This window comes from Bombus flavifrons, chromosome 9, assembly GCF_040668555.2.
Source record: "Bombus flavifrons isolate JBK064 chromosome 9, iyBomFlav1_principal, whole genome shotgun sequence".
In the NCBI taxonomy this organism is placed as follows: domain Eukaryota; kingdom Metazoa; phylum Arthropoda; class Insecta; order Hymenoptera; family Apidae; genus Bombus; species Bombus flavifrons.
In genome coordinates, this window is record NC_138450.1 from 11,569,051 (window position 1) to 11,592,440 (window position 23,390).

Consider the following 23,390-nt stretch of genomic DNA (forward strand, 5'->3'; position numbering starts at 1 on the left):
TACTCTGATGGACGCTGGGAATACACCGCGTCGACAGAATGGAAGAGACTGGCGGCTGAGTATGTTTGGGAGGAATTTCGAGAATAGACTCGGTAGGTTGATTTTGTTTGGCAGATGGAAATAGGGATAGTTCGTGTTTGTATGGGAAAAGCGAGTCAAATATTTGGCGATTAGAATAATAAAAGAGATGCGTGGAGATAAATCGAACGATGCAATGAAAATTTTGGTAGACTTTTTAATATTCCATATCCAATACCTTTAAATATTGCCACCAGTGGTTAGCGCTATTGTAAATAAACCTATTTGGTATTGTAAATAAACCTATTTGCTATTGTAAATAAACCTATTTGACATCCCCCTCCCCCGCCCCCTCCCTATTATCTCGCCTCTCCCCAAAGTTATACAGCACCCAAAAAGTAGACTACCGAAGCGTCCTGTTTTGCGACCAAGTTTTTCAGGACAGAAAAATCAACCAAAAACTAAATTACATAAAAGCTCCGCTCCCAAGCGGCTTAAATCCAAAGATTAGATTTTAACACAAAAAATGTAAAGCGCCGACACATAATATAGTATGGCTACGTCGTACCGTCGCGTATCGGTACTTTTGCCTAACACATCTTATCGAAATTCATAGTTTATTGTGAATACCCAATATGTATTAAAAATTGTATCTTGGTTTAAATAAACGTTTAAAAAAAAAGCAGTGGTTAGCGCCTTAGGTTGCGAATGTTCGGAACCCGGGTTCGAATCCCGACGACCGGAGTTCGACTTTTCTTCCACGATACAAAAAATGATAAGAAAAGCGGCCGTACCCAGCAGCGACATCTACAGCGTTTAAACAGTTCAAGATAATACTACAGACGAGATGATATCTCGTTTGAGGGTTGCGCTGAAATTTTTCTTCGAAATATCAAATATCTTGTTTGTATTATCGAAAGAACAGTAAGATGGGAACATGAAAGTTTGAAAAGCGCAAAGTGTTAATCGTATACGTATTTAGAAAGAAGTTGATGATGGTATAGAAAGATTGGAACACCCTATAGATTGAATCGGTTTTAAAAAGTAAATTCGACCGGTTCCATTAATATCGATCTTTTTCTACGAGTCTATAGAATCCATGCATTAATCGAATCGCTGCGATAAAAACGAACCCTTTGATTTAATAAATAAGAAAGCAAAGAAACGTCGAGGTAGACGATGCAGTATCAGCTGTGTCATAAATATCAAGGTACTTCTACGTGCAATTAAACTAACAGCCACGATAAACAACCATCGGGAGTAACAAAAATCGAAGTCACGCCATCGAGATTCGGATCTAATCGCGTCCTAACAAAACGATCACGCGACCAGAAGCGACCATTAAGCACACGCGTATCTCGAACGCACCTCTGCTATCCTGTGCGTACTTCTTATATACAGGGTGGTTGGTAACTGGTGGTACAAGCGGAAAGGGGGTGATTCTACGCGAAAAAAGAAGTCGAAAATATAGAATAAAAATTTTTCGTTTGAGGCTTTGTTTTCGAGAAAATCGACTTTGAATTTTCGCTCGGTACGCGTGCGGTACGTTATAACGGATCTCACTGTAGATCGCTGTCTCGATGGAAAAATTTAAAAAAAAAAAAGAAAAAAATTTTTATTCCATATTCTCGACTTCTTTTTTCGCGTAGAATCACCCCCTTTACGCTTGTACCACCAGTTACCAACCATCCTGTATAACAGGAATGTCGATAACGCGAGCGAAAATTCGATTGCTGCCTTCTCGATTACCTAAATCTTTCGCTGGTTTCACTTCCAAACTCCCCCGAGTTATCCGCGAAGAAAATTCCCTTTTCCAATCGAAGGGAAATGGATTCGTAGGGGAGCAGGCCTGCTCGGGATTCACCTTTATGGAAATGCCAAGCCCGGTAACTGCAAATATTTGGCAACCACGTCCGAACTCCCATTAATTTCCAGCCTGTTTTCAATTTCGTCAAGACGGAACATCAGCCACCGATCGCCTTCGTTTTCCACCCTCGAACAACTCTTCCGTTCCAACCAAGTGCAAACACTTTCAACTTACAAGCTTCCCCGGGGAGAAGTTGCAGCCGCTGTCCCTGGAAGGAACGATTTTCGACGTCATTTGTATTCCGTTGGAATTGTGGCGAATCTCACAGCGACGCATCGCTGCCAATATCTGTAATTTCCATCCTCTAAACAGGCACAGGGCACGCGGAAAATCGCACCACTCTACGAACTTTGAATTTTGTGTCTCGATCGGGCATATTACGGAGTTTCACTCGTAACTTTGGGTTTCCAGATAAGAGACGTCGAGAGGTTTGCGTCTCGATTTTGTCAGCGGCTGCTCGAATTTCATCGAAATGACGTGTACGAATTTTAATTCGATCTTTAACGCTAGCACGCTCTATTAAGTAATAATGAAAATTTTCGTTCTCTGATAACGTGATAGATGGGACGGGAATTGATCGACCACGAGCTTCTATAGAATTTCTATGGAAATGAGAATATCTCCAAATATCCAGAAATGTTTGTTGTACACCTTTTGCATTTACTGGCTTTTGTTGGATAGTACGTTGCAATTAAGCGCATGTGATGTTTATACAAAGTGGGATACACAGCTTTGGGGTATTACGAAATAGAGAGCTGTTTTCCCAAACGTTAATTTTCCTGCTGGTAGGAACGTATATAAAGCGGTAAATAAAACTGAAGTATAATTTTTCAACAATTAAGGTGCTTTTTATTCTGATACAAACTCGCCCTTGAAAACTTGCTTCATCGTCGATTAGCGTTTATCAGCCAATGTAACGTGATTATGGCAATTTTCAGAGTTAAATAAATTGTTTGAAATTTCCGGCTAAATATACATATCTTTCCCTTGTTACGATCCTCTTGTTATTTAACCTTGCTATTTAAAGGTAGTATAATCTGTATATTGCTCTTGAATACAGTCAGCTGAAACATCTAGCCTGTTTGGTTTGCTTTAATCTGTTTGCACTTTGTTCTTACATCGTATACGTATTTCTCTTTCGGTATTTACACATCGTTCGAATAGACTTGTAAGCTTCTTTGCCGCGTTCCATTTCTCTTTTCTTCGAATTTTACCCTTCGTTCTAAAAACGTAAGAGGAGAAGAAAAGAAAAAGCGAGAAGGAAACATTTCCAAGAAAATAATAACTCTCTCTCTCTCTCTCTCTCTCTCTTTCTGCTCAATGGTAATTTATCTCGCGAGTAAAAAATATTTCCCAATAAATGGAAAACTAGTTTCTTACGATGTGAAAGGAGGAAACAAGAGAAAATCGATATCCGACGAATGTCATTCGCTCGTTAATCATATAAATGACAAATCCTCGGGGAAGAATCTCGCTGGAGGTACCATACCCTCAGGGCTGACTGCATTTTCCTACGGTTTTTCATGTTTGCGATAGCAGCGGCTCGAAATCCGCCCTTTGCCACGTGGAGATTGGCTCCAGCGACGCTATTCGCGGAAATCCACTTACAATGGAAATTTCCCAATTTCCGCGTGCAACGCCCTTTTAAATGCCGACCGAAAGACGTCGGTCGACTCTCTCTCTCTCTCTCTCTCTCTCTCTCTCTCTCTCTCTCCATCGTCGTTACGCTCGAATCGCCAGACTGTGCGTGATAATCGAAAAAAAGTTGTTGATTGGACAGAGGAGTTGGGGAAGGAAGGGAATGATTCTCTGATTCAGCTTTAAGTCAGAAACGAACAGAAAAACTCGCGTGATTTGCGTTCGAGCACGTCGAAATGAAATACAAAGTAAGGTCTGTCCGCAGAGAAAAAATCAGAGGTTTCCTCGAGATTGTGAGATCGAGTGACGCGTATAGGGAAAGAACGTGGCTTGTTCAGCCAAACATCGGCCGACTTCACCTTTTTTCATCCCCGCGTTAAACGGAACGAAAGTAATTATTTTGAACGCGCGTGAATGGGCCGGCTGCATCGCGCGAACTTGCCATCATCGATTCGCTCGGAATAATAATGAATCGGCTAGGAACGAACCGCCTGGAGTTTCGTTAAAGGGTGAAAGCTCGTTGGAGCGTGAAGGTGGAAACGATGGAAAAAGGAAAAATAAAAGAAAGAAATAAAACGCGAATAAAAAAGACTCACTCTGTTGCGTTTTTTGTGGTTTCCCCAATTGAATAGCTCTTTCCTTTTCCACAATTTTTTCGTGATTTTTATCGTTTGGAATTGTTTAAAGACAACACGTTGTAACGTAAAATAAATATCAGAGCTGCAATAACGTGGAACAACGTTGCAGAATACGTTCGGTTAATTTACTTCGCTCTTTCACAACTTGCGTACGAATAATCTCGTGCAAGATTTTTTAATCTTTCATGGTAACAGCTTTGTTAGAATGTTTCGTAATGAAGGGATTAAACTGGATTTACCGTGTGCTTTGTAATACTGTTGCAAGGATTTCTGTGATTCTCCTTGATTCCATGGGCTTTGCGCTTTGTAATGTAAGTGTTGTACCGCGCTGTAAATTACCTTGCACGGATAATATGCTTCCTAACAATTCTACAACGTTGCTCGCTATCCTAAGGTGTTGCTGACTTGCAACGATAATTCCAAGTTTTGTCGTAATGTCGCGAAACACCGTAATACGAATTTTAATCACTTCAAGAGGAGAATCGCTCAATTTCTTGTTATCCTATTAAACGATTCTACGTAACTGCTAAAAGATTAGAAATGAAAGAAGAATTAAAATTAAGACGAGACAATATAGAATTTCGCAAACGTTACAGAAATTTCCATCTTCTTCCATTCGATAAATTCCAGGATACAGCTTTCTATTCTCAATTATTCCTCGGTGATGCTTAATTGTTCTTCTCGTCTGTGACAATGTTAAAAGAATTCTAAACGTTAAAGAAAACTACCACGCTTCATCGAAACAGAGTTTCGCGAAATCGATTATCCGAAAATACCCTATCGTATCACGGACTCATCTTATTCCCAAAGATCAAAGACGTGTTTCAATTCTCGTTTGGCCCAGAAAATTGCTACATCTGTGTATCACTGGCAGCCATTCCGACGAAGGGCGATTTCTAATCGAATAGTAACCCTTCTATCCCTGTGCTGTATTCACCGCACAAAGTAGAATACACCCTCGTGTTCAAGACGTACGCAACCCTTGCGACTTGTTTGACAAAGGTTGCATGAAATTCGCTTCTCATCGGTACCCATTCTACGTTCCATCTATATTTCATCGAATTGGACGTTGTTATATCCGACTAGAATTTCTGCTAATTCGCGACGATATCTGGCTGATTTATTACAAATGGAATTACCCCGTGACATCCGGTCGCGATGGAAATGAAATCCGAGCGTGACCAACATCGCGTCCCTTTAATCTCATTAGGTTCAGCTAGTCGGTCGTGGCCATTTTTCGATTAATAGATGATTGCATCTCAGTTTCAACCGATCTTCTCCGTTAAACGAGTATTCTGTTTTTGTAATTAACTAACGTTTAAAAGGGATGACGGAGTCGCAGGATGAAAGCTGACCTTTCGTTTATAAAAGGAGGAGATGAAAGTTGCGGTTCCCACGGCTCGATTAAACTGGAATCAATCGACTGTATTAAGGTTGAACATTGGACGATGGTGACACGTGTACAGCGGATCGAATCGATCAGGGGTTGATCTATGTTTAGAGAGTTGCACGGTGACGAGCATCAAGTGTGGATTAAGTTTGGTGATATGGGCAATGGTGGAAGGTGATGTGTTTATTTGTTGAAGTATTTTCAGCTAGATTTTGTTGTTGAAACACACCTCGAGTTTAATCATTTTCTACGCGTTAATTAACTAAATTCCAACAGGCAATCGTTAACCGTTGTTATTACATCTTTCTTAAGAAATTGAAGAATTTTTTGATCATCTTGAATCGTTACAAGCTTCGTACCATTATACACACTAACTATTTTGTGAAATTACTTTTATTAAATAAAATATTTTATTAAATTAAGTAAAATCTTCTTCTATGAATCAAGCTGATAGTAGTGCAATATAGAAGCATTGAATTAAAAAAAAATCTATGATTCTGCCTTCGAATTCTTTACATTTTCTCAACTCCAAGTAGATATAAATTTACCCTGAGATTATCGGAAATTGCCCTAGAGCGAATTTAACAGCGGTATAATACAAAATACTTTCTACCTTGAAGTTCCGTTAATTTCCAAGGATCTAAACAGAAATTAATTTCTCCTCAACCAGATCCAAACCACCCGGGAAACAACTTAACAGAACCCCTCGACATCCAACTTCTTCTTCCCTGTCTATCATTCACAGTCGACAGATTCTACCCCTGTACCGTCCACTCCCTCCTATCGATTCTGTCTTGTTTCATAATTCCCCTGGCTACAAGGTCCTCTGTCCCTTTCCTGGAAAAAGCAGCCGGTATCGTACAAAGTCGTTGGCTGCGACACGGAAGCGCGTCGCGACGGAAATCCCGGCGTCTTTGCGATGCCAGTACGCTAACAAACGGCGTACCGCGTAACTCTCCGGCCCTTTATGTACCATACACGCGTGTATATACGTGCAAGCTTTACGCGATGCAAAAGCTGCAAGAGGGTCGTCTCGGTGTCTGCACCAAGGGGCTTTTAACGGTAGTTCGTCAAATGCTTCTTGGAGCTTTCCAAATACGTCTCACTTTATCTATTTTATATCCTATTCCTTTCTATATCTTCCTCTCTCTTATTCGCTTTTTGTCATTGCTTTTTTATATGGGATCGTTCGAAGAAATTTATTGGACGATCTTCCGTTTTTGTGTCGCGCCAACGGGTATCTACATCGTGAAATCGCGGGTCAGGGAAGGAGTTAGTACGGTTTTATGGCGCTTATTATTTCGCTGCTTATGGAACAATCGATGCAAATGTCGTCTGCTGTCTGCCAGGAAACTCCGAACAACGCGATTTTGAGGATGGGTGCTAATTCGAATGACAGTCGGGTATGGAAGGATACGAGTGGGAAATGTGGAAATAAAAACGTAGAAATAGGACAGAAATATCTTCCAATGCTTCTCTCGATCTGTATTGTTCAAGATTGTAAGTAACTGGAACGAAGGATGCGTTTTATCTTATATTTCACAAGGTTTTATAGCATACGTCTGATGGTCTTTAAACTGAAGCTTTAAACTTTATACAGGGTGGTTGGTAACTGGTGGTACAAGCGGAAAGGGGGTGATTCTAGGCGAAAAAAGAAGTCAAAAATATAGAATAAAAATTTTTCGTTTGAGGCTTTGTTTTCGAGAAAATCGACTTTGAATTTTCGCTCGGTACGCGTGCACTTTATCACGTTTCGTTATAACGGATCTTACTGTAGATCGTTGTCTCGATGGAAAATTTAAAAAAAAAAAAAGAAAAATTTTTATTCTATATTTTCGACTTCTTTTTTCGCGTAGAATCACCCCCTGTCCGCTTATACCACCAGTTACCAACCACCCTGTATATTAATTAATAGGATGAATCTATTGTATTTCCTATTCTATTTCAAAATTACCTGAAAATCTACTCTTCTACGTATCCTACGTGTCGTCTCTTGCGATCGATATTCAAACGTTAAAAATATTCAGAAAGGAAGAAAGAAGGAAGAGAAAACTCGCATCGAACGAGGCAATGAAAATAGAATTATTAAACGAAATTTACAGCCGCGTAGATTGGGACAGAAATTGAAGGAACACAGGTCGTATTCGTTTCCTCTGTCGAAGATGGGAGGATCGTTCGAAGAGATTTAGGGGGCTGGTTGGTATCAAGCAGACTTTTATATCAAGGCTGGCGTAATCGTAACGCATTACATTGCTCGTTAACTGCACGCGTCGCGCGATCGAATCGAGTGGAAAAGCGCGGTCACGACGACCGATTCGCCGGAAATAATTCGGGATTACTTTTACGGGCGTGTTTGAAAGTTTGAAGCCGAAGCAGACAGAGGATGGGGCGAAGGAACACGACAAAACGATGGTCGGGGCAAAAGGGGGTGGAAGTTCGACTCGGAGTTCCGAGTGGCTGGAAATTAGCTTACTTAGACGGTAGACTGGAAATATTGGCAGATAAGCGATATAGCCTGGCGTCCGACCGATAAGGGAACAGCGTAGGGCTGCTGCCCTGTTCTACGACCCTCGATGGAAACGCGGCTTATTGTCACGCCGCGCGATAGAGGGTGGATGCTGCTCGATCTCGGTGCCGTTGGATGGTTTATTGGGACGTTTCGAAGAATGGATGTATTCCTGGTCTTTGGAAAATTGTTATAGATTGAGCGGAATTACCGCTGATACGCTCTGTTGATACGTACTGATGTTTCAGGAATTATTTCGTCAAGTAATAAGAGTAATAATGAAACTACGAAACCACTCAGGATGTCTGTTAACACAGTTTTCATTTCTGCAGTTGTTAAATACGTGCGAATGTTTTTGTTCACTTTTAACGAGACAGAAAATAATTCTCATTTTTCAAGATATGTTAAAATATTTGAAGCTTTCTAATTCTTTTCTTTTTTACCTTTTGGCTAATATTATATATTGCACAGATTATCGCGAAATAATGACAGAATATTTTCAATTGCACGAAGGAAAGCAAATACGCAGGATAACAAGATAATGAAACTTATGTTTTCTGATTTTTGAAATGATTGATAGAACGTCTTGTCCGTGGATGGTAGTATGTATTACCGTCCTTTGATAATTCTTTCGGGTATTTAAAATACGTATAACGCGAGTTATAAAGTTTTTTAGACAGAGTTTAGAAAGGATTTTACATTCAAATTTTACATTCGTCGTTGATCGCGACTATTTCTTCTTCAAACACGTCCAGGACGATCGAACCGCCTTCGTCTAAAACTGCTTTTCATTTTCTGCTCGATTACCATATTGCTCTAATGACTCTTCTAAATTCAATCAACTTCGAATTTGTTTCAGATCGAATCGACTTTTCTCTTATAAACAGTAGAATTAGGAAGCAGATAAAAATTTCATAGTTATTGTGACTCTGTTTGATGCAATTGAATTTATTTGATTAATTTGTGATTTGAAAACTTTAATCGATATAAGTAAGTTTAAAATTAGGAAGTTTTAGAAATTGTCCGACTTTCTTATTTGGAAACAACTTTATTTGATTTACTTATTTAATTACTTCGATGCATCCATTTTCATTAATTTTCTCGCTGCGAACAACGTTTGCTATTGTAAGTACTTTGTGCAACTTCGTCCCGTTTAACAATATTGACAAGTAGTATCGTTCTTGTATCGGACGCGTATTTGTTCGGAAAAAATCAAACTAGCAGGAAATTAAAGCGAAAGGAAGGAGGTCGGACACGTTTAAAAGTCGGAAAATCGGAGACGAAAATGTAAATTTCTATCGACAAAGAAGAATGTGATTATTCCGATCTAGTTGCAAAAGGTAAACGCGAACAAACTCGTGGAAATTCACGCGAGAACAGATCTTGCTTGCGTGATTCCTATGCCAGTAGCTACCCACAGCGTCTTCCGGAAAACGGAAAATTGGATTTCGACGAAAAGAGAAGTTTTTATCGTTTCCCTTACTTTTTGAACCTTTTTGATCTTTTTGTTGACTCTTCGCCTCCTCTCATTTTGAGGATATTATTTTTTTTAAACGTTCGGACGTCAACGGGATAAAACTCTTAGAGAAAGGAACTCTTATTCAAGCGAGAAATTTTAAACGAAGAATTCTTTTATGAAAATGATATAATTTATACAATTGTACGCAGAGAAGTTCTGGTCGCTGTTTAATTATTCCTGCTATTCGTGTATTCATAATTAGCGTAATCATCGTTGACTTCAAAATGACGGAAGGAGGGTAATTAGATTTATTAATTACATTTGCCTATTGAAAATCGCAAATGATTATTTCCAATCGCGCACTTGCATACGTATACCAATCAATTTCAAAGCGGACAGATATCAATCCGAATTATTAATTGCAACAGTTAACTAACGACAACGATGCTTTCTATAGAGGCATTCATAACTTGGACATTAATTACCAAAAGATATTACATATATCTTTTTGTTGCATCCATATTCGAAAAAGATGTCTAAATAGTCAAAGAAAAGACAGATCAATCATTCTGTGTAGAAAAGCAAACTAGATATCAGTTGCACTATAGAGGAGAACAAATAATTTTCAAAGGACTCGCGTCGAAAAATCATAGAATTCATCGCAGTGCTACAACGGAATACAAATATTTGAACGTTCAATATCACATTCCATTGTATCCAATACAAAAATCGTGAAGTTCGATACGATGTTATATCGTAACATACAAACATTTGTAACATTCGATTTCATCCCTTAAACCATATGAAACAATAAAAAAATAAATCTGATCGAAAGCACAATCGATAACACAGAAATATCGTCGAATAATAGTCTCAAGAACGATAACATTCGATTCAGCTATTGAACAAAACAAACATGAAAGAGAAGTAAGAAGAGAAAATAATAAAAGATTTGTCCGATGCTTGAACCAACTATGATAAACCCTCGAAAGCTCTCTTGTTAAAGACGTCTGTATAACGAGTTTCCTCCTCGAATCTCCGCGATGAAGGATGAGACGCGTATCCAGCCGGTGTATTAAACTCGTTTCCCGTTCGTTTTTCCAGCAAAGGAGCTGAAAGTATGCGGCAGCGTGAGAAGCGGCGGCGAGGTGTGCTGCTCCGCGGACATGGAGGTGAGACTGCAGGCGAGGGCACGCGACAAACATGAGAAAGCCACCAAAGAAACTCTTCAGCGGTTGCACCAGGTCCTGTCTACGAGAGGGACCAGGTTCCACAGTGAGTACCTTCATCCAACGTTTCACGATTTTAATCACTTCATCGTCGGCTCTTTTCGCGCTCTCTATGTTCGCGCGTTTATACGCGTGTGCGACAGGGGTGAAGTCCCACTCTACGAACATTCACACTGGCAAAGCGGTTGAACGTTGCCTCTGATGATGAGAGGCAGGCGGTTGCAATTTCGTTTGATCAGTTACCTTTAAACTCGAATGTCGGCACGTTCGTGTGTGTCAGACGACGTTTCTCCTTGGAAAGGTTTTATTTTTCTTTTTTTTTTTTTTTTTTTTTGGTTTCTAGGGATGCAGAGTCGCAAAGGGTTTCTTCAATTTCGTGTTTCTTGAACTTCGTGATAGATTTCGCGTTCTTTTGTGTATGGTAGACGGAAACATGAAACGTGGAATGCGTACTGTAACTAGAACTGCGAGTAATTTTTTATTTGATGTTCTCTTTTTTTTTATCTTTCGCGCGATATAAAATGTTGTATGATCAGAAATTACAAATATCGTTGTAAAGTATCTCGACGTATAAATAGAATATTAGATCGACAAGATGATCGAATAGAATGTTTCAACTAGTCTTCGCTGGTTTATACTGCAAAAAAGTATGAGATCGATGGAGTTCAATAAACTCGATATGAGCGTTCAAAGATCAGCGAGCGTGTTACAGTATAGTTCGAAGGAAAAGAAGTAGAAATGAAAATTCATCGCGACAGCTCATAGTCAGGAAAACGAAATACGATATCTCGTCAATTATACCACTTCTAAATCACAAAAGGACTTTTCAGACGGTTCGATCAGTCGAACATTCTCGACATTGGCAGGGCGAGTGGCGTTAATAGACGTGAATGAGGCTTGGAAGCGCTATACGTGGTCCGAAATGAGATTTCTCAGTTAATGGCGTCTGGTTGGTTGACGCGATTCTTCGACAACCTTCATCATCTTTTTTATTTCCGAGAGCGGGACAAAATACGAGAATATATGTATTGAAAACGATTCTCAAAAAATGTAAAACAAAGTTTAGGATTGCATGATCGGTCGATAAAATTTTTTTAAAAATTCTTGAAACTCGCCAGATATCTTATATATACAGACGAATTAAAATGTTTGCCAAGAATATTTCATGTGGATCAATTCTATAGAGATTTGAAATTAATACAAATTGATAGACGATGAAAAATTTCGCTACGTGAATTACCAAAATTAATAGACTCGGTGAAACAAAGGAAAGATAATGTACCCTCGGGATTCAAGCAGAAAATATAACCACTTGTTCAAGTAAGTGGAACAGTAATTTTACTAATCTTTTAATCCCTGTTTCCGTTTTCCAACCACGTAATTTCCCGTTTTATGTGCCTTGAAACTTCTTTATTTGCATTGCTACGTCAATTTATTGCAGAATTGTCTTTGGTATTGTAGGTATCTCTCGTTAAGATTTTATAACCTTTTATCGTAGGTCTTACTGTTAGTAAAAATCTACGATTGTTGAATGCACTAATTTGTACTTGTTGAAAGAAACATTATTTTTAGTACATATTGTACGGTCTACAATTCGGGTACAATTCTAACAAGATTTAGTTAGAGCTTCGAACATTCTTAAGACTTCATTCTTTACAACATGTAATATCTTTCTAACAGCTTTACACCAGGAAACACCCGTATTATAGAAAATTGAATACAAACGTATCCTCCGTTTGTTTACTCAGACCTCTCTTTAACTCCACCAAGACCTTCGTCAAGGCTCTACAATGCACCATCCTTAATATCGAAAGATAAAGTGCTATGGTTTCCTTTCTGAATGGAAATGAGTGGTTCGAAGGATCGCCAGGTCGAACATCTCAGATACGCCAAACGATTCTCATTAACGAAATTAACGGTGGTAGCGTACGAGTTTGCACCACCATGGCCCGACTACCTCTTTGCTCTTCGAGCTTCAATCTTTCCCATGCCCTTTCCATCCGACCACGGCTTCTCTGAAGGCCATCATGCTTCCCTTTGAGCAGCTACTACACCTAGCCGCATCTAGCTACGTACCCACTTTGCCTGCCACTCGCCGCGACAGAAGTGCACTGGCAGAGAGAGAGAGGGTGAGTTAGGGGTGGAGAGACAGGGAGGAAGAGTACAGGAACTCCTATGCAGGATAGGGAGATAGTGTGAAATATAAGGGGGCGGGAGGTGGGATATGAAGGCAAGACGAAGGGTGGATATGATAGAAGAGAGCCTTGGAAATTTCGTATTGACTGCTGTACGTTTCATTCTTCAAGTTCCTTTTGTTTAAGAGGGACTTTTGTAAGGCTGCTGGAAAAGCTTAGAATGGCAGAGAAAATGAGTTGAAACAACTATATTTCATTATAGTTTAGCGAACACTGTTACAAATATTAGTTTGTCCGAAAAGTCTCTTTTGTTTTATGAGGAAATAATAGACGCACAAGGTTTTTTCTTTTATATTATTTGGTCGAATTACATACGATCCATTTTGTTCTTAACACCGCGACATTTCACGTTTTTATGAAGGTGCACTGTTGTAAAAAAACACGTTTGCGAAAGAAAGACACTTTCCGGATAACCTAATACAATCTGCTCTCGTTGAATTAGAACTAAATACAATTATACATCTTACAGTTAAATACAATTTATAGATCCTTAAATTTAAAATTAAATTCAATTTATAGATCACAACGTAATGTACACAAGGCAAATATTTCTGCCAGAACTACGTCGTACGTAAGTTTCATTGGACACAGAGATTTACTTTTCATCTTAATCCCTTATCTTGACCTTGTAATAGAAAAATCAAAATATTCATACGTATATGGAAGCGACACGGGAGATTTTCGGGGAAAAACTGGGGGAATTAGTCGCGAACGTTGGAGCTTGTCGCGAATTAAAAGCTCCGACGAAGTTCCTAGCCAGTCGTCGCGGTGCTAAGTGCTTCCTTCCCTTTTACGCGGCTCGGAGCCCGAAGCTTTTTGCCGAGGCGACGCCGCCGTCGTCGCCGACGTCGCCGTCGACGATTCGTTACGGAGCTCACCTACCTGTTCTCTCTCTCTCTCTTTATCTTTCACTGGTTCCCAACGTCGTTAAAAGGAATTTTAATCACATTCTTCGCGACTGAAGTGACGATAAGAACTGGTTCAAGCTTCAATGGTTCGTGAGGTTACGCGTGTAGAGGGTGGCACGGGTCACCCCTGTCTTTGTCGGTGTTCAGCGAACGGTCGATGCCACTGTTGCTTGAGAAATCGGGGACTTTATATTCTTTCATCGAAAGCTTTTGCTCTCTTCGTAGAATTTTTCGTACGAAAAGCTGTGGCTTGTGTCAGGGCGATAATGGCTATTTGATGACCAGTTATATTCGGCGGATTTGAAAATATACCGAGAGAGATACATTCTGTCGATAGAATTTCATTTCAAGATATAGTTTCGAATTCTGGTTTGCTCTGGTTTTGGTTTAATTCTAGTTCTCATTTTTCGTGACCATTAATCATTTTGTGTTTATCTTTCATGTTGCACACAGACTTTGCTTCCTCTGGCACTTTGGTATTGCAACTACAGAATACATAGATTTTATTGAAATGATTGTAATAAAACTATTATATAAAGATATGATGTAAATAAATAGATATATGTATTTCGCACGTTCCATACTGGATTTTAAAACTGCTTCTTTGTAGAAAATAAAAAATGTGATTTGTCGTGCTCTCGCGTAATATTCGATCGCAAGCACAACGAATCCGCGAATCTTAAGTATTCTTAGAGTTAAACGTAGCTAAGAAGGAAAGAAATACCCTACAGTCTTCTTAAGATTAACTGCTTTACGTTTCACTTCCATTCCAAAACTTGCTGAAGCTTTGCTCTCTTTACTTTCTCAATCGTAACTAAAAGAAAGTTATATTTTAGCGTGTTAATTTCGAGAACTTTTTCTTGAAATCTTGTTTCGTAGTAGGCTGTTGCATATAAAACCGATTTTGCAACACAACCTTTTCCTGCATTTCTCTCTCGAAATGAATAGAGTATAAGGTGAAGATAAATGAGTGGCAGAAATCATTCTCAAAGTTCAGACAGAGTGCTACGCAAACTTCGTTAACACCTTATCCTGGCGAGAAGGAAGTAGTTAATTAACGGTTGCAAGTTAGGTACATAGCAAGCAGAGTGTACAGACGCTATAATTCGACATGAAACAAACATTGTTAACGCGTGATCAATCTAGCAAGTTGAAGTCGCGGCTGTAATTGATTTGCAAATCTCAAGTGATAGGCCCATCCTTGTCTCTAACAGGTAGATCGATTCGATTCATTTCCTTTGCAATTACAAATTATTCCTATTACAACGAGGCCGGTGGAAAACGATGCAGAAGCATCGTGCAATTAAATAAATTACGTTCTCTGTTCGTCCTTTCGACCAGATCAATTAATCGGCATTCGTATAAATTATTTATATGTCGATGGTTGGGCGAAGCCTCCGTGAATGTGTCCACCGATCTTGCCTTTTATATTTTCAGGTTGTTTCAGTTTCAAACAGTTTTAATTATCACAGAGGTAAAGCTGTTTGATAAATCGTTTGTCTTTCTTTTTCTTTTCACAGGTTTCTTCAAGGATCTTCTCGCTAATAGTAAAAAGGTTTTCCACGAGATGTTTAAGAAGACTTATGGAATTCTCTATGAACAGAATTCCTTTGTATTCACCGACCTATTCAAGGAACTGGAAAACTATTATGCCAAGGGAACGGTGAGTTTTCAATGGTTTTCATTCTGACCTAGATCCTTAAACTCAAATCACCTTTCACAAACAATTTCAATTTCTTATGATATGTATAAATTGACACGACAACAAATAAGTCATAAATCAAATTTTTTGGCTATTTTCATTCAAACTGTGTCTTTTGTATTAGGTCGTCCGCAACGTTTCTTTTATAAGGAAATCGTTGTTCATCTATTATCACCTTATCAAACGAAATGATTTCGACCTTGGGCAATTTTTCAGTGGTTTCGCCACGATATAGAATCTTAAATTCACGTTTCGAAAACAATTTCTATTTCTTATAATACAAATTAATATAACAAAGAGTAGGCCGTGAATTCAATTTGCTGACTTTTTTTTACCCAAACTGTATCTCTTGTACAATCCATTTCGTTCAATGGTTTTGTTCTTAGTGTAGACCCCCCTAGATCATTGCTATCCGTTTCCCAACTTCTCCACTTGCTTCGAAGCTATTGCGGCAGACGACCATCCAATTTCGTTTGCGATGCGACAAATCAAATTCCAGGATAAAATCGATAGGGGGTCACGGTCTCGATTTTCAAAGGCGGAAGAATTTGTTCGTCCTCGCGGTCCTGGACTTTCCTCCCCTTTTAACGAAACCTGCACCCTTCTGAGTTGTTGCGGCTAAGGCTCGTAGAGGGTAAAACTTTCAAAATCGGCCTGAAACCTCGACCCTCGGCCAGCGGACGTTTAACCGCGAGCAACGAGACTTCGTGACAGGGTGGTAGAAACTTCTCGTGCGAAGGCGAGTTTAATCAATGCTTTTGACGTTCAGGACTCGCGAGCGTTTGCCGATAAAAGGCCAGAAAATATCCTGGCTTTTAGATTTCTCTTTCTCTCTCTTTCTTCTCCTCTTTCTCCTTTTATTCCTCCCATATTTCCCTAGATTCGTATCTTCCAACGAAGATCAAATGGGCTATTCCTGGACAGCTGCAATTACCCGACAGTTTCACTTTATCTGTCGGGAGTTGTCTCTTGTATTGGAATTAATGTCCTGGGGAAAGTAGAGGCGCCCATTCCATTTTGCTAAAGAAATATCTGGACCCTTCGCATGAACCTCTCGTATATACAAAGAAGCACAGTTTATCTTTTCTTGGGATGCTGTATTTTCTATAAAATCTTTGCGTTATACGCTGGTTCTCTCGTTTTATCATCTTCTAAGCTTTTTCAATCCTTTTTCTCTTTTTTTATTTTTATTTCTCAAAGAATTTGTATCGTTTCTTTAGTCTCTTTGCATTCTTTCGTTCAAGGATTTTTTCTTCTTTCGATAGATTTTTTCATTTTTCACTTTGTGAATTTTCAACATCGAAGCTCGCGTCTCCAGAACTTCTCTATCTCTACTGACAAAGAAGATGTCTTTGACGATAGTTTCTGCGTCGTCGACGAAATCATCAGCCATTATAAATCGCGAACAAATCTCTTTCATATGCCGCGTTAACCCAAGATCTCCCTTTCAGCATTCTTCACCGATTCTCAAAACACTCGCAAACTTACGTAAGTACGTTCTCGCGAAACCTGTCGCGTTCAGATGATCTAATGGCCATTTCCGTTCGCCATACGTGGCACGCGTTCAAGATCGCACCGATCGGCTCGTCACGTCGTATCGATCAGCCAAACAAGAGGGAAAGTTGGTGCGCGAATAAAACGTACACCGCGAAAAGAGACGGAATCGAGGGACTACACTGAGACGACGTATTTCGAGGGCGCGATTGTCATTCAAATCGGCTGGAATTATTCAGCGGCGCCACTTGGACCCGCTTTGGCTCTCGTGCACGCTCGAAAATGGCTCCGCATGAATATATTATTGTTGCAATCGCACGCGTCGCTGCCGGGTAACGAATTTATACGACGGTGATATATCGCGTCGCGGAGGATTCGAATTTATCGAGGACCTCTCGTTTCTACCTTTCTGTCTTTCCATATATATTTCCCCTTTTCGCCTTTTCTTTTTCCTTCCTTCTTTCTCCTTCCTGTATCTATGCTTTATTTTTTCCTCCATCTCCGCCGCTCCTCCCCGCACGGCTCGATAATACGTTCCGTCGAGCCGCAGGATTATTCCTTCGATCGAGACAGTGCTCGAATATATCGGGGATGGATAGAAATTAAAAAGGAGCATCCCGTGAATAGCTGATCGACGAGCCGAATAGCCTCTCGTGGGGGGTTGCTCTTTGTTTCATGGGCTCGTTCGATTAGCTGGCCTCTGAAATCAGGTATTTTTAGAAGGAAAAACGCTTGTTTATTCCCAGGCTAGATTATTAGTTTCCAGAGAGATCATCGTGTATTATTTGGTAAAAATTATTATTTATAATATATTTGTTTTTAATTGAACGCTTTCGTTGGAACATGTAAAAATGTATCATTTTTAATGGAAAAGAAGGATTTAAGAGAAAGTTACGGAATGCTCGATTAATGTATCGATTACAGTTTAGTTTTGTTAATAGTTAGAGATTGTAGACAGAACATAGACCGATCGTTAATATCGGATATAATTTCTATTCTTCTAGGTCGATCTCGACGATACCATGGACAATTTTTTCAATACTCTTTATCAGAAAATGTTCACGGTGCTGAACAGTCAGTACAACTTTGACAATAAATACTTGGAGTGTGTGGGAGAACATATGAAGGAAATCAGACCGTTCGGCGATGTTCCTCAGAAATTAGGAGTGCAAATCAAAAGGTCTTTCGTCGCGACAAGAGCCTTTAGTCAGGCTTTAACGGTGGCTGCGGATGTCTTGAAGAGCATGCAATCGGTAAGAGAAACATCCATCTTCTTCGTTCGTTTTATGCATTTTTAAGAAATGTAAATTCTCGAAGGAAGAAATAGCCATAACGCGATATAATGAGAATACGTATAATACAATAAAAAAAATTTTTCTTTAATTATAAAAATTCCTTCTTCAATTATGAAATTTACGTTTCTTTAATTATAAAAATATACCTACGCTATCCTAAACCCTATCTTCGAACATCGCTGAAATTTTTTCAAACGCGCAAAAAACCTGAGAAAATCGATAAACTACGACAAACGTAAGAACAGCTAGAAAATCGTCTGGCTTTTCACAGTTGAAACCATCAGCCGATTGTGCAGCTGCACTCACAAGAATGACGGTGTGTCCGTCGTGCAGCGGGATCGCGGGCAACGTGTTAGCCTGTGGTGACATGTGTGCCAACGTGATGAAGGGCTGCCTTGCTCAGCATGCGGCTCTGGACGCTGAATGGAATCACTTCGTCGGTGAGTAATTTCCACGCGCATTGTTCTCTTGGTAAATGTAGGCTCGAGAATATAATCCATCGACTTACCTCGAATCATGTACACAGAGTATTATGATTATTAGCAATCGCCTGAGGAATAGAGAAGACTCAAGAAATAATGTTCGAGAAAGAGAATCGCCTAATTCCTTATTTTAAGATTCCAATTTCCTAAATCCTATTAGGAATTCATAGAATATTGTTAATCGTTGAAGGAATATTGTTAATTGAAGGATTAAGTTTGAGCGAGATGAACGAAAAGATTCTATTTATTCGTTTACTCGGGCAAGATCACAAATTTTAGGAAATTTTGTATTTTCTATTCAGAGTAGCTCCTGCAAAGATTCCTCGAAAAATGAGTACATCACAGACTTCTGATCATACGATTCATTTTGCAATAATTTTTATAGTCGGCTCTCTTTCTGTAACTCGCATTTCTCCAATTGCAGAGGCCGTGGACAAGGTGGCTGACCGTCTGTTGGGTCCATTTAACATCGAAATGTTAGTACGACCAATCAACCTGAAAATCTCGGAGGCTATCATGAATTTCCAAGAGAACAGCAACGACGTTTCACAAAGGGTGTTCACTGGATGCGGACGACCTGTGTTGGGTAGACGCAGACGTCGAGACAATCGGGAATTGGAACTCGAATCATTGAATTTTGATCAGGAAACACTAACAGACGATCGTGCTGCTATTTTGGATAAATTGGTGAAAGAGACACGACAGAGGGTGAGAGATTCCAGACAATTCTGGGTTTATCTGCCCTATAAGGTTTGCAACGATGGCCTCGTGGTTCCTCCTAGCAATACGAAAGAATGTTGGAACGGCACACACGTAGATAAGTGAGTGTCTTACAAACATAAATTTTTTTATTTTTTTCTTTTTTGTTTTTTTTTATAGAAATTACCAGCCGTGTAGTTCTCTTCTTAATTTTATTTAAATTGTAATATAATAGTAAATGAAATTGTATTATTAAATTAAATTATATAATATTTAAATTTTGATATAATTATACAAGGTGTCTCAGAAGTAGAGCAATAGATACTCTTGCGTTTACATCTTTTTGTCTCTGGAATTTAATTTTAGTTTCTTAAAAAATCGTGAACTGTTCTTTTCATACTGATCAATATTCCATATAATATCGATGTTCCAATTAAAATCTTGAGTTCATCTTTCACTTGCTCGTATTTCAGATACATTTACCCAGTGTCGTCGAACGGAGAGGAACAAAAATTGAATCCAGAGGTACGAGTTACTGGAACAAGACCGACAATAGTCAGGGACCAGGTCTTCGCATTGACCACTATCACAAACAGACTAAAATCCGCGTACAATGGACAGGACGTCGATTGGATAGACACAGGTAAACCATCTGTTTCGCTAATGTTTAATCTACCATATCATCGAACACAACTATCCTTATAAAATTGATACTATGTTAGAATATCCAAAAACAAAAAATTTCATTAAAATCGATCTGGTACTAAATTTCGGGGAATAATATTTTTAAGTAATTAGAGAAATTTTCGAATGAATATACTGGCAAAAGCATACTGGAACGCGTAAGCTTCGTAGAATCGTACGATTTAATCGTAGAATCAATATCAGTTAATACGGTAAACTAGTTGGTTTCGAATAATGAGTTGATTAAATTAGAATACCTCATTGAAACACAAACAATTTATCATAGAGTTCCGTGCATCTATCTTGCTAATTATAGGTTTTATAAAACAGTTCTAATCATCATTTTTTATACAGTCATAATTTTCCAGGATTGTTATAAGAAATGAAGAAATAAACGAATTCTTAAATAGACAGATAAATCGTTAAAGATATGCTACTTTTATTGAAGATTATTATATCTTATTGAAGATTATGTTCTATTTTAATTTCTATTCTAATATCTATTATCTAATATTTATGTTCTAGATCTCCTCGAAAACATAATAAAAGAAACAAATTATCAGGCTACTGTAATGTGCCGCTTATCTTATCTCGAGACACTGTTCACGGTAAACGGCGATTAAAAAAATAATTTTCTTGGAATTTTCTTTTGTGATCGTCGTGTTAATCAATTTCCAAATTTGCCAATTAAAGCGACTACAAGTTCACGAGTAATAGAATTACAAAAAGTATACAAAAAATATATGTAGTATATGAAGAATATGTGCACCTGGTGCATTGTCAAAAAGCAAAATATATTTTCTTTTTTTTTTTATAACTTAGCTGAGATCTTTTGAAAGTGACAATCAATTTATCTTCATTCTTTAAAGAAGCGATCGTTCCTCTTTTCGATTTTATCGCATTTATTTTCAAATCTGATAACGCGAATGGATCCTCGAAATTAAGAATCAGAGCGGCCTAAAAATACCTACTAAACGATATACACGAAACCTCAAAAACACCTTTATAACATGCTCATAAAAAATTCAAGTTCTTTATTAAATTCTTCGATTAATTTTGTCACATCTTTCTAATTCATCGATTCGAATCGATCTTCCATTGTCGTCTAGAAAAACCTAAAGATACCTGTTAACCCTTTGCGGACGGGACCGTGGGTCCGAGCTGCTGCCGTGATAATCGTTTAAAATTGCCAGCGCACTTTTCTTTACGTAGACACAATTTCGTTCATAGATGTCAAATTCTAGACACACGTACATGCACAGATTCTCCACAGGATAAATAAAATAACATACATATGAGTCTTTTGATTGTATCAGTTTTTTTTTTTTTTGGACAAACGCGTATGAGTTTCTCTGCGAAATTGATGGCTTACACAAAACGCATAAATCTCAAGAAAACCTGCACGACAGCTCCGAAAAGAATTCCAAATCTCCTACTAATCTTTTCTATTAGCTCCTTCAAATCTTCAAATTAATAAATTTTCAATGACGACCTAAAGGAACCTAAAAATACCTATCGAATAACGCAATCGAAATCTCAAGAAAACCTGCGTAGGACGTGCTAGAAAAACTTCGCCTTCTACTAAACTCTTCGACTAACTCCTCCGCATCTTTTAAATCCACCGATCGATCGATCACGACCATCATCCAAAAAGACTTGAAGGACGTTTCCAAAAAGAAATCCTCTCCTCTCCATCGCCACCATACCATATTCAGAATGTACTAATCAGCTCACCGTCACCGGGTGACAATCTAATTTTCAGAAGACACCGAGTGGAACGGTTCTGGAAGTGGATCCGGGGACGGTCCGGATCAAGATCCGATCACGGACGACGAGGATGGTTTCAAGGAAGGCTCTGGCTACGAACCGAAATCTTCACCGCCAGAAACACCGAAACAATCTCCTCCTGTCGATCATCCGGAAGTCGTGCCTCCCAGGAAGGACATAGAGCAGAAGACAAATATCAACAACAACAATGGCACGTCCAGCGTGGACAATGGCGCGAGCAGACAGAAAATATCTTTGTCTCGTGCTTTGACAACGTATCTCGTGCCCATAGTGGTGATGTGGTTCGGTGGCTGCCTCACCGAGTGGCTGTGATCATGTGGTTTCCGAGGAGAACGATGCAGGACGATGTAAATAAATATTCCGTTTAACGTTACGTGACTTCACCTCGACTGGAACAGTGCTGTAACACGCCAGCCAATCGAGAAAAAAAGGAGAGAGGACAGTAATAACTCGCTTTCCGATGACTTGTACTTTTCCATCCATTAGGAAAAGCATTCTTTTACTTTTTCAATGGCGGGTACTCGATTTTACCCTGTTTTATTGGGGTATTGTGCCCAAATAATTAATGAGATGAACAACTTAATATTTGCTGACGCGGGAATTCGAGAAGAAGACTGGCGTCGTTGATGGAGGATTATATTTGTAATTGACCTTTGTACGACTGACGAGCGTGCCTTTAGGACGATTGGCATGGTCGATTGTAAAAGGATTAGAGTTAGAGATTTATTTTCCAGTTCCTACTTTCTCTTGCGCCATTGTAAAATTTTTCGGGTGAAGTAATTTATGGTACTGAATCCCACGGTGATTAGTGAATGTTGAGTATGTTTCTCGGTTCGTTTGGTATAGTATGATCGAAAGTACGATTGAATATAAATTTGTAATTCAAATATCGCAGATTTTTACCTATTCATAAATATAAATTTTAATTAAATTGAAATTATCAATGAGATTATGTTGCAATTAACAAATTGCATTTCCAAAATGATCATATAATCCTAAATTGAACTATGCCAAATAAAACCGGGCGTTAATTATACTATTCTCGGAATAGATCGTAAACTTTTGAAATGTAGTGGCGTAGGAAGAACAGGAACTGCATCGAGGACCTAAATGGCCTTGAACGTACAGGAAAGACACATGGAAGCGAGTATACGAGAAGCGCAAGGACTGACTATCGAGCGTCGTATTTCCTTTTCCTGCTGCCCTTTCCTGAAAACGTTTGAAAAATTTATGGCTCGAAGGGCGAGACATTTTCGATCGCGTCAAGTTCGAAAGGATCGCTCAGAATCTTAGATTTCGGCGACACACACGAAACATTGATGTTTGTGTTTAATAAAATAAAATGAAGGAGATAAAATAATAAGGACGATTAAACTATTTCGGTTTTCACGAGGAGAT

At 38.9% G+C, this 23,390-nt stretch overlaps 1 protein-coding gene across 1 annotated transcript in view; it reads left to right on the forward strand.

The window, feature by feature from the left end:
- The window catches only part of dlp (glypican dally-like), a 129,257-nt gene extending 106,485 nt beyond the window's left edge, over nt 1-22,772 (forward strand). The window contains exons 2-8 of the mRNA XM_069120467.1: nt 10,621-10,791; nt 15,369-15,511; nt 18,049-18,297; nt 18,611-18,779; nt 19,246-19,642; nt 19,994-20,163; nt 21,967-22,772. Coding sequence (XP_068976568.1) covers nt 10,621-10,791; nt 15,369-15,511; nt 18,049-18,297; nt 18,611-18,779; nt 19,246-19,642; nt 19,994-20,163; nt 21,967-22,304 — 1,637 coding nt within the window. The 3' untranslated portion in view covers nt 22,305-22,772. The remainder of the gene's footprint in view (nt 1-10,620; nt 10,792-15,368; nt 15,512-18,048; nt 18,298-18,610; nt 18,780-19,245; nt 19,643-19,993; nt 20,164-21,966) is intronic.
- The last annotated feature ends 618 nt before the right edge of the window (nt 22,773-23,390 follow it).